A 17983-nucleotide genomic window follows, 5' to 3' on the forward strand; every position below is an offset into this window, starting at 1 on the left:
AACATCTGTTGCACCAAAATTTTCTCTCCAGTAGAGAATCTGACCGTTAGTTGGTCACAGCCATGCTGGAGATCCAGAATATATTCCTACTCAGACTCTCATAACCATCACTGGGCTAGGGAGTAAATACTGTGGAAACAACTCATCGCTCTTGTATGAAGAAAATACTTCAACAGCACTATTGGCTAATCAAAGAATGTATCTGATGGGAGCTTTCAATAGATGTTCTCCTGAAGCTAGCTAGTTCTTTCAGTGTTGATCAAGGAGTGAATGGCTATTCAGACTGAATGATTTTCTCACCAAGAGGGTGGTCATTCCAGGTTAGGGATTAAGTGGATTGGAAGGGCAATGTGAGAAGCTTGTATTGTCGCAGCATGTGCTATACTATCTTGTACCAGTTCTCTAGGTCAAAACGCTTCAGATTCCTGTGCTCTCAATCTGCCACTTTTCGTGATCACTGAATGGAATTGAAAACGTGTATTTCTCAATAGAGTGTTCTTGTGTAAAATCTGGTACACTTCACTTAAAGGACATCTTTTTAGCAAAAACATTTTTCTAATTCTATTTTGAGCAGTAATTTCTGTTGCTATGCTTCTTTTATCCTTGTTGCTATGATTTTGTAGTGTGTTCCAGAATACAGTTATTTAAACATAAAAAAGTCAAGTAAATTACATTATTGCTTAAGTAGTGTGTGGCCATCAGCTAGGCTATCACCTAAACTTTTTTGTACCTTTATAGTAATGGCATTATTACCTTTATGGTAATAGCCTAACAGCCAGATAATTATTTTAAAGACTAACTTTCACCAATGTTTTGGCTCTTCATCTGCTGTGACTGATGCTAAGAATTGAAGATACTGCTTAATCTTCAAATCTAGGATATTTTAAAAAGGGTCTTCTATTAAAATGAAAAAAGGCAAAGGTATCAAAGCTGTGGTGTTACCCATGATATTGGCAATATCTTCATTTTAGAAGAGATGAGTCCAATGGGTGCAAGGAGTCCATTGATACTCTATATGATTGCTAAAGAGCTGTGTGATTCAATTGATTTAATTAATGATCTATATCAGGGATTGGCAACCTTTGGCACGCAGCCCGTCATGGAAATCCGCTGGCGGGCCAGGACAGTTTGTTTACCTGCAGCGTCCATAGGTTCGGCCGATCGCAGCTCCCACTGGCCGAGGTTCGCTGTTCCAGGCCAATGAGGGCTGCAGGAAGCGTCGCAGGCAAGGGATGTATGAAACATATGAAAGGATAATATAACCTTTTTTTGAATTTCTGTGTAGCACGCTTCTCACCCACATATGCACACTCTGTCAGCAACACTTACGTAGATCTTTTTTCCTACGTGCTTTGAGTAGTTAAATATTTTAAACTTTGATATCAACTATAATCATTGACATCTGAGTTAGCACCTATTGAAATTAATAATTCAGCCCTCTGAGCAATTGTTTCATGTTCTCTGCAAATACAGTGAGACACCACAATTGCAGCTATATTCATTTCACATTTTGAAGGTTTTCTTTATTCATATAACCGCTACAGACTTCTTTTTAAATGACAGTTGAGGCTCTGGGAAATAATTGAGGTTGGCCCGTGCTCACCTGATCAATTCTTTGGATTCCCAGCATGGAGTACATCCCGTAGTTTGAGAACCATTAACATAGCATTTTCTTAAACTTTTAATGCAAATATATATAAAGCAAACTGTTATTAGTGATTTAAGAGGTTATGCTTCTGGAAGAACTGAAGTATGTCCTAGCATGTGAGGAGTCCTCTTCTGACAAGTTTGCTGGGTCGTGAGGTGAGGGGAAGAGCCTTTGTGTGACGTCTCCTGAAGATCTACAAAATCTTAAATAAGCTTGATGCCTTCAGTTTCTGAGATATATTTTAAGACGCAACTACAGAATCATATAAAATAGCCATAATTGGTTGAAATCTATTAATGGTAGAAGATGTATCTGTTGTCCTGAACAGCAGGTCACACACGGAGACAAATTTAGGGGACAGACAGTAATTTTCATAAACTAAGCAGCAGATGGACTATGCTAACCTCCAAACCGCTCTTCCCACAGAAATTCTGCCAATCAGTTTTCATCCAAGAGAACTTTGGTAAATCTTTACTAAATGAAATACACATACAGAGAAGTATTTAATCAAATCATAAGCAAAAAAATTCAAGTACCACAAAATCAAGAAGGTCTGCCCTTATGTTTACATGAATGTATTTATTAATACTTGATTCATCCATGGACACAAATATTTGTTGCATAATCTGTTGTGTAGATTTCATATGCAGTTCTCTCATGGGAAGTGAGATTGCTGATGTCCATATTCCTAAGGATAGGAGGTCATACATTCTTCCCTGTGGCTTCTGGCTGGTACAGTAACAGGACAACTGTTTGCTGCCTTGGATATAGAATATGCAGGGCAAATGGCAGTATCTGCAGCAGATGATGTGAGGAAGAGGCGGGAGTCTAGTAGCAGCTTCAGTTCCTCTGTCTTTTCTTTTCCCATCCTTGATCCCTGCTCCACTCCCTCCAGCTTTGGCTTCTATACTCCGAATCATTCAGCTGCTACCCTTCTCCATTCTGTTAGAAGTTTCTTGTTCTTCCTCTTCCTCTTGGTTCCTCTCTGGATCTGATCAGCTTCCAGTCTTCTCTGGTTCTTAGGCAGCTCTTGAAGAAACCCAGTTCAATGGAATACTTCAGAGGAGGCTATCGTTTTGAATATCAGCAGAGTACTTGTCACGAGGCCTGGGTGGAGAACAGCAATTCCATTTTGCAGAGTATTTCAGATTTTGTTTTTGTTCTGATTTGGAATAAAAACCTAAATTTCAAAATTCTAAGAAATTTGAAGAAAATTCATTAAAAAATTAAACATTTAATTTTAATAATTTCAAAACAAAATTCTGCCTGATAGCTGACAGGGAGCTGGAAGCCCAGGCTATCTGGCAGTCCACCAAGCAGGTTGCTGAGGATCTGGGAACTTGGGAGCCGACGTTCCTGGAGCTACTGGGCCAGCTGGCTCCCAGGCAGCTCAGAGAGCTGGGGAAGCTGGCAGGAAACTAGAGCAGTTTTTGAATGGAAATTCATTGAAATCAGCACATCTCTATGGAGCATTTCAGTGTCAACAAATCAGCATTTTCAGATGAAACAACATTCCATTGGAAAATGTCTGGCCATTTCTATCTGCTGCTCTATCTAGAACCAGGAATTTCTGGGAAACCTGGAAGAGTAGAAGATTAAGGTAAACCTTACTGTGAAAGAAGTAAAACAAAACACAGCCAAGTTGTGGTTTCATGCAGCAATGGTACAAGAAGTGAAGAATATCACTTTGAAGTAAGATTAGGGCCACTAGTGTTGCCAACTCTTGCAGCTGCATTGCCTGTTTTGTGATATTTGGTGTTTAAAAAGCCCCAGATCCTGAAGTTATGTGCTTACATGAGAACTTCAGCTTTTATGTTGAGGGAGGTGCTTTTCTAGCCCTCATGGTTGTGGAGAGAAGCTTGAAAATGTGAACCCTAAAGGCTCAAAAGCCAGAAGGAAAATCAAAAGACCCCAACCTTCATTTTTTTTTTAAATCACAAATTTTAATCCAATCACATTTTTGGGGTGCAGATCATTACTTTTTAATGGATGGGGTTGGAAATATTTGTTTGCTTCATTTCAAATTAAGATTCTGCTGTCCCTCTTGTGGTTCCGTTAGTAAATGTGAAGCATACAGACTATTTGGTTGTAGCAGTACACAAGAGGTTTCTTAAGCATTACATACTGTATGAAGGCAGTTATGTATTCTACCTTCAACACTGTACCATCTTTAGATAAATTATTGTTGATGAGCTATTAAAGGTGATCCCATTCACTTACTATGTTCTTCCCTATTTTGGTTTCTCATTATAGTAATTCATTTAGCTGCAATTTCACTTGGCTTCTGCTAACAGGATATGTATCAAACAGTTAACAAGATCTCCTTGGTAACCATCAAACTCTAAAAAAGGCAGTAGATAATAGCTTAGCCTTTTTTGGTAACTAGAATTTACTCAGACATCCACCTTCTGTGCTGAAGTTCTCCTTTCTCGCTAGTGCATCAGGCTGCAGGTTCATACGTTTTCTCTGCTACCAGCAGCACTCAAGAACTCGAATCCGTGTAGCTATTGACTATCTTGTGGGTTGTTTGTTCTCATTTCTCCTTTCTTTGCTGTGCCTTTCATCTGCTCATTTTTAGTTTTATGCTTTTTGTGCCTAACCTCATGCCAACCCCTTTGCTTAAAGAGTCTTCCACTTCTTCAAACACCTGCTTTCTTTTTGCTTTCTAAAATCTGTTTCTTTCCTTGAGATTCCTTCCTACATTGATTTTTCCCATAGACAACATTTCCTGAGTTCTCATCCTGTGTATCATATCTTTTGTTCTGATTGCAATCTCTTTTGAGCAAGGAACATGTCTCAGAGATAACAATTTAATGTTGTTATATAAATTAATGTTACTGCCCTGTCTGGAGTAATGTGTAATTGATCATCCCATCTCAGAAATCTATTGCAGAATTAGAGGAGGTTCAGAGAAGGGTGATGAGAATGATAAGGGGAATGTAAACACTGGTACAATGAGACACTGAGAATACTAGGATTGATTACCTTAGGGGAAGAATAAAAGGAGATATGAAAAAGTATATAAAATAATGAATGGTATAGAGAAGGTAGATCAGGAATGTCTATTCTCCTTGTCTCATATCACAAGAACTAGGGAACATTCAGTGAAATGGAGAGATGGCAAATTCAGAAATGATGAAAGATAATACTTTTTACTCAACTTGTAATTAGATTGCAGAACTCATTGCCCCAGCATGTCATTGAGGTGAAGAATTTAGGAAGATTCCAAGAGGTATTGGATGCTGTTATTGATGATAACCGTAACTATAACAAGACTATCCAATGCTAAAGAGTATAGAAGGGAAGTAAAATCGCATGCTGCTGGATTTAAACAAGTCTCTAACCATTGGGATTAGGTGAGACCATAAAATGTGGGGAGTGGTGGGGTGGAAGAGAAGAGATTATCTCACGTCTTCTTACTGTGTGGTTTCTTGCACCTTCCTCTGAAGCATCTGGTGCTCCCACAGTCAGAGAGACACGATAGTGGGCTAGATGTCTTGATCCAGTATGGCATTTCCTATGTTTTATGCTCACTTGTTTTTGTTCAAATCTGTTTACATATTCATCAAAAGGTTTTAGCATAGGGAGTTACTGAAGACTTACTTCTTTACTGAAAAATCAGGCTTCTCAACCTAGAAATCTTCAGTATTCTTTATAACTCTTAGTCTTACACTACCACAGATAAAGATGTTTGTCATGCTTGAAGTACTATATTGTATAATACTGGAAAAGGCTTTAAAAAATACAACTTTGGTTTTAATCTGTTTTGTCTACTCCTGGCTGGTCTTTTTACTTTCTGTTACTTCAAAGCGAATTTTTAAATTCCTAACATCAAACTGTCTCTTGTCTGTTAGGTATAGGTGATGAGAAAAAAATCCCAGTTAATAACCACGAGGCTACCTTTTATGCCTATTTATAAGCAACCATGTCACTTCTGCTAGTCTCTTCAGAGACTCTAAACCAGTTCTTTCAACCCATTTGGTGAAGAATTCCATCTTCACACTTCTTTGCTCTAAAGGATATTTTAAAAAAATCTGAGCCCCCTAACCCATACAGAGGATCAAGGCACTTAGTACCAACCGCCACACCTCATGGCAGAGGCCAAACCCTCAGGGTGTAAATCCTGCAGGAGGGACACAGCTGTTGCCTCTTCTGTTTAGGAAAGTGCTACATCCTTGGTAAGTGCTCTGTGTGCCAAACTTTCTCTCCCAGGATTTACAGCTCCAGGGAAACACAGCTTAAGCTGCATCTGCTTAAGCAGTCCATGCATGTCACTTCAGACCCAGAGGTGACGGTTATGACCAGAGTGAGGCTGAATAAACCAGCATCAGTCAAGTACTCCCTTAAACTGAAAGCTTTTAGATGTAACATGCTGTAATTGTTAAAGTAAGAGGCAGGCTTCTATTACAAATAATAAAATGTCTGGCTCTGCCACTGATTTACTGTAGACCTTGCTGAAGTCATTTACCTTCTTTGTGCCTCAGTTCACAATCTGTAAAATGGTTATAAGATTTGCTTCCGGTGTTGCTGTGGTGCTTAATTTAATGTTTTTAAGAGTCTAGAGATGCTCTGAAAGATAATAAAGAAGTGTAAAGTATTTCAATTATTTATGCTTGCTGAAGTGCACTTCAAATGCAGATCACTGGGATCAACTTCTAGAATGCTGACTGCGTAAAATAACTGTTAATGTTGAGGATTGTACTACAGGCTCTAAGTATATATCCAAACAATATATAAATGCATATTCATGTTGTATTTGAAGCATTGGTGTACACCTTCCAAAATAAAACTAGTAAAATATGAATAAGGAATCTTAAAATAAGGCATTCCCTATAGGCAAGTGGTGTGCTAACTTGACTTTCAAAGAATATCTTAAAGTGAAAAAAATCTGTTTAATCACTATGAAAATTACTTCTAATGCAAGTTTTTAGTGTCATTACTGCAAAACGTGAAAAGTTATTTTTATGAAACTTTAAAAATAACTTCTGCCTCTTTGAAAATGTATATAAAAGTTGCCTGCTCTGCTTGTGTGAAGGCAATGATCAAAACTTGAGGTGCTAGAGAATGTTGTAAAATAAGATATTGTTTATAGACTTAACCATGTATGCTATGCTAAATCAATCTTGCTTTTCATGTTATTCTTTTATTGCTGCTTATAAACTATGCTCAGTGATGTATGTTAAAGAGAACTTTTTTCTAAACAGAACAGCATTTTTCTGATGTCATACTTAGTGAGGAATTCCTCAACCTTGGCGTAGAACAGGTGTGCAGTTTAATATCCAGTGACAAACTTACAATTGCGTCAGAGGAGAAGGTAAGATACGTCTATCCTTTCTTCCTTTCGAATAGATAAAAAAAAAGTGTCCATTCTTCCCAGATTTTACACAATTTTTTGGATTGATTTTTTTGTTAATCCCTCAGTAAAATGGTTCAATTATTTACACACACATAGTGTTTTCTGCACTTAAGGAAGTTTTACAGAAATGGTGTCAAGGTGTTAAACCTTTAAATTAATCCCTTAACAGATTTGAGCTCTTAAGGATTCTAAGAATGCATTTAACCAGTGACCTACAGCTAAAAACTAAAAGCTCCCAGCTTTGGGGTAAACCAATTAATACATGCAGGAATGTGTACATAGTAATTGGCTAACATGGGGACATACAATAAATTGGGATTTGCTTTAATTTTGCTTTTTAATTTAGCAGAATAGTGTTTTTGAAGCATCTTTATATACCTGATTCCTTTAACGTAAGAGGTACCAAAGTGGACAGCTGTCACACTAGATTGGTCTTCAGATTTAAGAGATAAGCATCCCAAATTTAAAAAAAAAAAAAAGTGGGGGAAGGCTTCAAAAGCGATTGCTAGATAGCTGTGTATGACCAAAACAGCTTTAAGGTATCTTTAGATTTCCCACTGCAACTAGGTCCTGGTTCCACTGGAGTCAAAGGCAGAACTCCCACTAATTTCAATGGGACCAATACTTGGCCCTTAACGAATACCTAACTAATTTGATTTACGAATATTTTCATTTTGAACATATACATGCAATGTTTTTTTTCCCCATTAAAAATGTGCTTATCTCTGTCAGGAGAGCTGTGGCCATCCCATAAAATCTGTTCCAAGAGGAATCTGAATCCCCCTGTTCAGGCGCACTTAACACATATAAGCATATTTGAACACAAGATGTATGGCCAAATGGTCACACGTGCTTTATATAAACTAAAAAACATTTTAAAGCCTTTGCGAGCATAGGAGGCACAGTCCCTCTTAGAACTGATGCCATGTTGCTATTTCCATGGTATTGTGAAAGTCTAGTTCTCTCCCACACAGAAGTGCTTGACTTTACTATATAAATGTCTGTCTCTAGAAAGACACAAAGTTTTAATTCGCAGATTTTATAGCAACAGTGAAGTATTGTGTAGTGGGAGAGAAATCACACTTGCCTTGCCCTAGTTGGTTGGTTATAGACTTTAGTGAGAGACTAGTGTGGTGACACCAGCAAAGATGCAGGGGAATTAGTTATGGATGATAGTTCTGGACTTCAGGACCTTAAGAAAAAGCAGGGTGGGGAAAGACGTTTACTTAGATGCAGGCTTTTATTGAGTTTACAGCACTAATTAAATTAGTTCCTATGGGAAAAGTTCAGAACAGATTTGTTGACAGCTTTCATAATAGTGAGAGTAATTTGACGATGTCCTAATCCACTGGGAGTTCTCATTGAGGAACCAGTACCGTATGTATTCAAAAAGAGAGTGGCTCACATACCCAAGAGGGATATTATATAAAACAACTGTGTTGAAAGGATTGGAGTGGCCAATTTATGTGGTCTTCTATTTTTATGCTTCAGAAACTTTAGTCCAAGTGAAAATTGGCTTTGGGAGCACACTTGTACTTTCATATCGATGAATTTGTAAAACAGGTGGGGACTCATGGCATGTATTTGTTTTCTGCAAGGTTTTTGAAGCAGTGATATCATGGGTAAACCATGACAAAGATGTGAGGCAGGAGCTAATGGCACATTTGATGGAACATGTTCGGCTGCCTTTGCTTTCCCGAGAATATTTAGTTCAGGTAAGCAAAAGCAAAAAGAATTCTAGCAAAAATTTACACACACTGTGTATGATCCTGTCTGTCAGCAGCCTAATTTACATCAGAGTAATTTAATTGTGTTTTAGTCTAATTGTAATGCTATACAAATAGTTTCAAATGAATGCTTCCTTAATGCATATTGTAAATCAGTGATTATTAATCTGATTTTAGATTTGGGCTTCCTTTTGTAATGTAATCCCTTATATAGCACATTTTTTGTTAGTGATTCTTTTCATGATTTTAATGGTTAAAAGTTAATGTTTATGTTTTAGTACATTGTAGCTAATGTTCTATCATTTTTAAATATGTAGAATTCAGTGTCAAAGGAAGTCTATTTTATATAGTTTAGATATACCACAGTTTTTCCAATTTTGTACAGTTATCACTTTGAACATAAGGTCTGATTAGTGTCAGAATGCTTATCGCAGATAATTGGCATCTTGGTCAACTAAAAGTTGTTTATGTTGGAAATATAATCTTTGGTCGTCTAAATTTCTTCACTCTGTGTCTTGCTATTTTTCTGTGTTGAGTTTCTGTTTAATGGGATCCTCTTGTTCAAATAGTTCATTTTAACTGAGCCTCTTATATTGTGATTTGGAAAAGCTAGAAATCTGCTTGACCATCAGGAAAATGACTAAGAACACTTGCCATTGCCTAAAATTATATCTTCCATTTAATAATTAGAAGGGTCTGTATTCTCCAATTCTTTTCCTAGGGACTTGGCATATCAACATCATGGTGTTTCCAGCGTTTCACTGACTGGGGTATGATCTACTAATTCAGTGCTTTATTTTTTTGCCTGTAATGTAGGTTTATTTCAGTTCGAATTATGATTTGTGTTTCACTTTAAAATTCTGTGACTTTGTCAAACTTTCATTAATGCACAGAGGGTTGAAGAGGAGACGCTGGTAAAGAACAGCAGTGCATGTAAAGATTACCTCATTGAAGCTATGAAGTATCACTTACTGCCAACTGAGCAACGAGCATTGATGAAAAGTACTCGAACCAGACTGAGAACACCTGTAAGCCTTCCAAAGGTAAGATTTCTAACTTCTAACTTGCTGTCTTCTTCATATTCAGTTTTGTCTAAAGTCTGGGATGAAAGTGTAACACTGGACAGGGCTGTAATTGGGGTTCTCCATTACACAGTCTTCCTACTAGAATTGTTCACCATTGAGAAGGGTGCAACATGGTAACAGCTTAGATCCTAAACTGACTGACAGAAACATTTTATGGAGTATAAAACTCATAAATGTCTGTGTTTTGGCTCTTTAAGGAAAATATGTTATAGAACTGTACCATTTTGAGCCCACAGAAGTTATGGTGCTGCCGTAGCATCATAGGGACCAAAGTTATGGGTCTGCAGTGGGGACGGGGAATGTAAGCCTGGATAAAATTATGTGGTCGTGTCTAATTCTGGAGTATTTTAAATAATCTAATTTGTTTTCAACTAACAATACTTGTGTTAATACCTAAGCTCCTCTTCTCTTTCACCAAAATACAGAAGAAGTTTTATCACAGTACTGTTATTCCAACTCAGCAGTGGCAGAATAGGAGCTAGATGTCAATGCCATTCCTCTGACTTTTGCATATTCAGTGAAGCTTTACAACTAGTCTTCCCCCAAGAGGACCAAATCAAAGGCTAGATTCTGCTCTCTGGTGCACATTCACAATCCTCACTGACTTCATCTAGATTCTAGGAGCTGGATTCTCACACTTGAGGGCAGAATCAGCCCCCAGAAGTTCCCAGAGTATCTCTATCCTGAGCTTCCTGCAGCTTTCTTCAGTTACAAATTTTTTACTTTGAATTTAATTGAATGGCCTCTTTTTGTACTGTGAGAAAAAGTAAATAGGCATGCCTAATTCACATTCTTTATCATTCATTATTTGTTTAACATACCTCCACTATGTTGACTCTTATTTATGTCCTCTTCAAATTAAACAGTCCAAATCTTTTCAAATTCTCTTGATATTGAAGTCTTTTCATATGTAATAATTTTTGTCACCCATCTCTGGACTCCTTTAAACCTGCACAATGCACTTTGCTAATTATTTGCACTAGTTAAGTATCAGAGTAATAAAAATATGTAAAACACCATGCTGAATATCTGACATTAGCATTTTACCCTGAAAAATCTTGAAAGACTTTGGGAAGATTTTTTTAAACAGCATTACATTCTCTTCTTCTAAGTAGGTAACACTGAGTGTTAAGATAATCAATATTTACACGCTTTTTCCTCTTTTCAATTTTTTTTAAACAGATACAAATTTTGGGCAGCAGAATTCTTAGTAAAGTTATGCTATGAAAGTAAGGTTTCTAGATATTTTGGTCAATCTTTTGTTTCAACATTAATATGAGTACTCCTGGTTATCAGTCCTGTGCTGCTCACCAGAGAGAAACCGACAAGAAATTTGAGTCTACATAGACATTAGGAGCTATATTCAAAATAGGAGTTTTCCTTTATTTTAAATAAATACTTACTAGTAAATTGGTACTTAATTTCAGTAGAAATTTAAACCCCAAAATTATAAACAGTCTCTAATTTGAGGCTAGATTACAGGCATCATTTACTGCACTGTGTCTACTCTGACCATTATAACCACGTATTTATGATTGTCTTTATTACTACCTTGACCCCCTCACCTCCCATTTGCCTGTTTATCACTGACCCACCATGTGCAGTGGACGGAGGGGAGATATTTATACCCCATGCACTCTGGAAGGAACTCTCCCGTCAGTCACCAATCCACATCATTCACCCTCCCACCCCTGGGATCAGAATCTAACCAGATTTTTATGATCTGCTGTTGGCATTGCACTAGTAACCTTTTTTCTTTTGGGATTGGTAAGGAATTTTGCCCTCACTGCCAGATTGGCCAACACGGAGTGGATTTTTGTCACCTTCCCTGCAGCATGTCAGGGACCTGGTGGGGTAGGTAAGGTGAGGTCCGGATGTTGCAACTTAGTAGATAGCAGGGTGGCAGGTGTCCTGTGCAGGATTTGTAACAGAGAGGCTCTGAACAGGGTTCAAAAAAGAATTAGATATATTCATGGAGGATAGATCCATCAATGGCTATTAGCCAGGATTGGCAGGGATGGTATCCCTAGCCTCCGTTTACCAGAAGCTGGGAATGGGCAACAGGGGATGGATCACTTGATGATTAGCTGTTCTGTTCATTTCCTCTGGGGCACTTGGCATTGCCATTGTTGGAAGACAGGATACTGGGCTAGATGGACATTTGGTCTGACCCACTATGGCCGTTCTTATGTTCTTATTCACTGATAAACAGGAGTTGGAAATGGATTTAGAGGAAGGCATCACCTAAGGAAACTGGGAAAAGGGAGATTGTGGCTCCTAATGCCTGGCATAGTGGGGAGACAACTCCACCTTTTTCCACCCCTCACTCTCTCTTAACTTTCATATGAGGGGAGCATGGCAAGGTCCCAGCAATAAGTTTGGAACCAGCTTGGAAAGCTGACGGCAGATCTACAAAATAGGTGGAAACTATTAAGGAAAGAATGATAACCTGTACTGTATGAATTATTTCCAGATATATTAAGTGACTAAAGTTCTGGCCTAATTAAACTACATCCATTGCATCTTATCTTTATTCCTGTGTGGCCACGGCAATCTGAATCTTTCCCATACAGCATGTATAACAAGGCCAGAATTCCTTTCTGTCTCCTTGCCTCAAATACTACCTTTGCTGGAAAGATCACAAATTGCATGTTTCAGAAATCTTTGTATTTTTTCTTAACTTGTAAGATATTAGGCATATATTTGGCTGAAATATCTTTTGATTATGGGCTGTACAGAGAAATGTTTTTCTTTAGCACTTTAAAGTCTTTCAAATATTCCCATATGTGCAAATAAGCAGTAAATATTGTTGATTCCCTTGCAGTTAATGATGGTGGTTGGAGGACAAGCACCAAAGGCCATCCGTAGCGTGGAATGCTATGACTTTAAAGAAGAGCGCTGGCATCAGGTGGCTGAATTGCCGTCCAGAAGATGTAGAGCAGGTATGTGATGTGTAACCTAACTGCTCTGTCTATAGCAATATTCAAAACCATGCTTATTCTTTCTTTACTTATTCTACATGCCCTGAGAAGTGGGGAGCATAGATTTTAGTGGGAGCTGCAACTGCTCATTGCCTCTAAAATTCAGGCCACTTACTTAAATTACTTTTTAAATATGGATTTAAATGCCTAACTTTAGATCACCCAAGTTTGAAAATTTGGTCTTTGTCTCTTTGTTCTTCAATTTCCAATCTGTAAAATGGAACTCGCAATGATACTGAGGGTAAATCCATTAATGTATGTGAGATGTTCAGATACTACAGTTTTATGTTTAAAGAATATGGAGAGAACCATGATGTAAAAATATTGTTGTTTAAAATGGCATTTAATGTAATATACCTGAGAAGCTGTAAGCAGAGATAAATCCAGCCTGCAGAACATTTTTGCATTAATGTCATATAAAATTTAATGCTTAAACTGAATAAAGTGTCACTAAAAGCCTGGTAATATAATGCAATCTATATTATAAATTGTTACTTATTAAACACTGATGTGCTGAGAACAGTACAAAAGAAAGTCAGTGATAAGGGAAAGTAAACTCTTGTTTTTTCAAGGCATGGTGTACATGGGTGGACTAGTTTTTGCTGTTGGTGGTTTCAACGGCTCTTTAAGAGTTCGCACAGTAGATTCCTATGATCCAGTGAAGGACCAATGGACCAGTGTTGCTAATATGCAAGATAGGAGAAGCACCTTGGGAGCTGCTGTATTAAATGGACTCTTGTATGCTGTAGGAGGATTTGATGGGAGTACAGGTATTTTATTTTTAAATATTACTGTGTTAGTTATTACAGTTCTAGCTACTATTGAAATAATCCTGTCAGATTTACTTATGCATCTTGATATTGTTCCTGGCATTTGAAATGAAAAAGACCAGGAAAGCCAAGTAGCCTTTTGTGTAGTTGAACATTCCTTGGGAGGTGCTGGTCCTAGCACAAACTGTGTACTGAGTGGGAGCAATGATCTGTACTCCCACTTGCTAGAATGCAGGTCCAAAGGACTAAACAGCATCTGAGCCACTGCAGAGCCAAATTCCTTCTCACTGTCCTATTACAATACTCTGACAACTCCCTCATGAAAGAGATGAGCCTAGGAGCCCCTTTCCTGTATGCATCTAGAATAGATTCTCTGTATTTTTTTCTGTAATGCAAATATGCACACTTATTCCTAACTCTTAGTGGTGTCTGAAGTGTGTGTGTGTGTGTGTGTGTGTGCACGCGCGATGGGCACGTGTATATATGTACTTGAACGTGTTGGTGAGCAGAAGACTGTACTAAATAGCTCACTGTTTACAAAAAGAAAGAGAGAAATTTTTCTGACTCCCTACAAAGACTTTATTCACCACCCCTTATCCAAACATCACAGTATGTTGTCGGCTATCCAAATGATACTTCCCAGGCCACATGTATAGCCATTAATTGTTCTTAGAAAAAAATCTGACTGCACATCTTAGCACAGAGAATTTCTAAAGACTGGATACTGTGAAGATGTCAATCACAGATTTTGTTCTGTTTTAACAGGTTTATCATCCGTAGAAGCTTATAATATGAAGACTAATGAATGGTTTCATGTAGCTCCAATGAACACAAGAAGGAGTAGTGTTGGTGTAGGTGTTGTTGGAGGTAAGTTTTTATGTCATCCGATAATGTTAGTTGTTTGCCTATGTCACTGTCTGTACATTTGTAAGATTTTTTTCTCAATCAAATACTACATGTACAATAATTATATAGAATGGAAGGTTATTGCAAAGCAGTCTAGTACTGATTGCAAACATCCAAATGTCCTTGTTATTAACTGAGAATAAGACAAGTACAATTCTGAAAGTTTCTGCCTTTTCTCTCTGCTAGTGTTCAAAAATCAGGGTAGGGAATGGGACATTCTCAACTAAAAGGATAGATTAGTGGCACATTCAGTCAGTGACAAAGTAGAGGAAAACTCGATGTCTGCAAGTAGGGAAAAGGTTAGCACAACCATTTATGCTATTTTCTGCCACATTGGGGAGCAGACTTTAAACTTTGTTTACATTTTTTCAAAACTCCTCTGTGAACATAGTTGTTCAGCTCGTGTGGACAGGGGATAACTGTTCTAACTGCATTTTAAGAGTCATCTGAGAATAGGAAATATTTTGGTCATTAAACTAGGAGATTAGTTTATTACCCCATCTTAAATGGCTTTTAAGAAACATGTAGATGATTATAGCCATCCACTATCACTGGCATAACTTTTAGTAGAAATTGCTTTTGTTATGGTTTATTTTATTTAAAACAAAATATATGTATTCTGCTATATTAGAATACATTTTTAAAATAGTGTTGACAGGGCCTGAGATGAACTCAGATTTGTACCCTGCCTATTGAGGAATTAATAAGGATAGAGCCCAGAAGTGGAATTCTGTCCAGAAGCTCTATACTCTGAAGCTGATAAAAACGTAAACTATGGGTCACGTTTTCAAAGGAACTTCAACTCAGCCTCCGGTTGTGTGTGCACACACCAGCTTCTTTGTGTACTTTCATTTGGACATGTCAAACCATCGTTGTGTACACAAGTGATTAGTACTTAAACTTGCCTGCAGAGAAATGTGCATAAAGTAACGTGGAAACCAACTATTAAATAGTTGGCCTTGTACACCTAAGGAAAACTGAAAAATGTCCATAAATTTATAATTGGATGCTTCCAAACAAAGCTAGCAAAGTTTGATGCAAAAAGATAGTCATCTCTCTGATAAATCTTCATTGATGTAACACAGCAATTTGAGCTACTCTGTTACAGGTGTGGTTTTAATGGTATGGGAGCTGTAACGGGTTAGGTCACAGAAACCCCCTTGGGACTGCCACCTGATGTGCTGAGACTACCTCTGAGCCCGTTTTCCCTGGCAGCGTGGGGACTTCAGAACCCTGCCTTGTTGAGCCAGACATGCCAGTCTGCTCCAACACAGACCCAGAGTCTGAACCATGTCCCCCAAAAACTGCAGACTTAACTGAAAATGGTTTAGAAAGTGCTCCTGTCTCTAACACCCAAATACCTAGTTCCCAATGGGATCCAAACCCCAAATAAATCTGTTTTACTCTGTATAAACCTTATACAGGGTAAACTCATAAATTGTCTGCCCTCTATAACACTGATAGAGAGATATGCACAGCTGTTTGCTCCCCCAGGAATTAATTACTTACTCTGGGTTAATTAATAAGCAAAAAGTATAAATATAAATATTTAAATATTTTAAATATAAAAAGTAGCATTTAAGTGGTTCCAAGTAATAACAGACCGAACAAAGTAAGTTACCAAGCAAAATAAAATAAAATAAAACGCAAGTCTAAGCGTAATACAGTAGGAAACTTAATACAGATAAAATCTCATCTCAAAGATGTTCCAATACGCTTCTTTCACAGATTGGACTCCTTCCTAGTCTGGGCCCAATCCTTTCCTCTGGTACAGTTCTTGTTAGCTCAGGTAGTAGCTAGGGGATTTCTCATGACTGCTGCCCTTTTTATTCTGTTTCACCCCCTTTTATAGCTTTGGCACAAGGCAGGAATCTTTTGTCTCTCTGGGTTTCCACCCCTCCTTCTAAATGGAAAAGCACCAGGTTTAAGATGGATTCCAGTACCAGGTGACATGGACACATGTCCTGTGAGACCGCAAGCCTTCATTCTTCCAGTCCTGAATCACAGGAAGGCTTGCAAATAAAACAGAGCCATCTATGGTCAATTGTCCTGGTTAATGGGAGCCATCAAGATTCCAAACCACCATTAATGGCCCCTACTTTGCATAATTACAATAGGACCTCAGAGTTATATTACATATTCCTAGTTTCAGATACCGGAATGATACATTTATACAAATAGGATGAACACACTCAGTAGATTATAAGCTTTGTAATGATACCTTACAAGAGACCTTTTGCATGAAGCATATTCCATTATATTATATTCACACTCATTAGCATATTTTCATAAAATCATATGGAGTGCAACGTCACAGGAGCCTCCTGCTGTCTCTGTTCTGACAAATTTAAGCTATAGAAGCATTCTCCACCCTGTAATTTCTCAAGAAAGGAATTGGCTAGCTTTCAGTGCTGCGCACACCTGAAATGGTTTGCCTTTGTGGAATTTTTGATTAAAATCAGGGTGAGTGACACCGTGTACTTCAGTTGAGCAACCCAACATTTTTTGTTCATACAGTTGCTGAGTCATGGAAACTCGTATCCGCTTAAAATAACATGGACCAGAGACTAGTACTTCAGGCTAATTGTGTTTATGTAGGACCTCCCCTGTAACCACTCTAAATTGGATTACGAAAAACAATAGTAGAAGGTGTCAGTGAATTGATGTTTTGCCTGATTGCATATATACATAGCACATCAGAGTCTACGTACCTGTGTGTGTGTTAAAATACTTAAATTAATCTGTGTATACTGTGGGGTGGGTGGCTTGGTGATTGCCTTTCTAGGTATTCTGTATGCTGTAGGCGGCTATGATGGGGCGTCACGTCAGTGCCTTAGTACGGTGGAATGCTATAATTCTAGTACAAATGAGTGGACCTATGTGGCAGAAATGAGCACTAGACGGAGTGGAGCAGGTGAGTGAACAAGAATTAACAAAATGAAAGCAAATTATTATATTGCAATCACAGAAACATGTTATTCCTTAAAATATAAAATACAGGCTGACCTCAATAGGACACTTCAGAATATTTACTTTTATTGTATGGTGGAGTTGACATAAGCACTGCAGGTTACAAATGCAAAACTGTCCCATACAGTAAGGTTAGGCAAATGTTAAATATGCAGGGGTTTTCTTCCGCCTTGTTTTGGTACTTTTTCGTATTTACCTACTAGACTTTTTAGGCTCCTTGGTATTATCATACAGAGTAATATACATGGAATGTCAAATCCAGTGCTTTTACATTTCCAACTAAACTCCATTAAGCAGCTCATCAAATCACAGAAATCAGATAAGAGAGGCCTAGGTCATCTAGATCATCCCTTTGTTAGTGTAGAATTGCTTTCTCTAATAGGGATTTCAGTCTAACTTGAACTGTGCAAAGTGATTGGGCTTCCACCACTCCTTTGAAGACTTGTTCTGCAGTCTAAGTGATCTCGCTATTAGGAAGTGTTCTCCTTATATTTGTCCTTACATTTCCATTCCTTAGTTTAATCCCATTACTTCTACTTA

The 17983-nt window shown here is 37.9% G+C and overlaps 1 protein-coding gene across 3 annotated transcripts in view; it reads left to right on the plus strand.

Moving 5' to 3' along the window:
- Positions 1-17983, plus strand: part of KLHL2 (kelch like family member 2) — a 104993-nt gene that overhangs the window by 74475 nt on the left and 12535 nt on the right. For all 3 annotated transcript variants that reach the window (XM_038400387.2, XM_038400388.2, XM_043513311.1), the window contains exons 6-12: positions 6853-6962; positions 8603-8719; positions 9625-9774; positions 12641-12758; positions 13370-13567; positions 14333-14434; positions 17259-17387. In XM_038400387.2, the coding sequence (XP_038256315.1) occupies positions 6853-6962; positions 8603-8719; positions 9625-9774; positions 12641-12758; positions 13370-13567; positions 14333-14434; positions 17259-17387 (924 nt within the window). The remainder of the gene's footprint in view (positions 1-6852; positions 6963-8602; positions 8720-9624; positions 9775-12640; positions 12759-13369; positions 13568-14332; positions 14435-17258; positions 17388-17983) is intronic.

This window comes from Dermochelys coriacea, chromosome 4, assembly GCF_009764565.3.
Source record: "Dermochelys coriacea isolate rDerCor1 chromosome 4, rDerCor1.pri.v4, whole genome shotgun sequence".
NCBI lineage: Eukaryota > Metazoa > Chordata > Testudines > Dermochelyidae > Dermochelys > Dermochelys coriacea.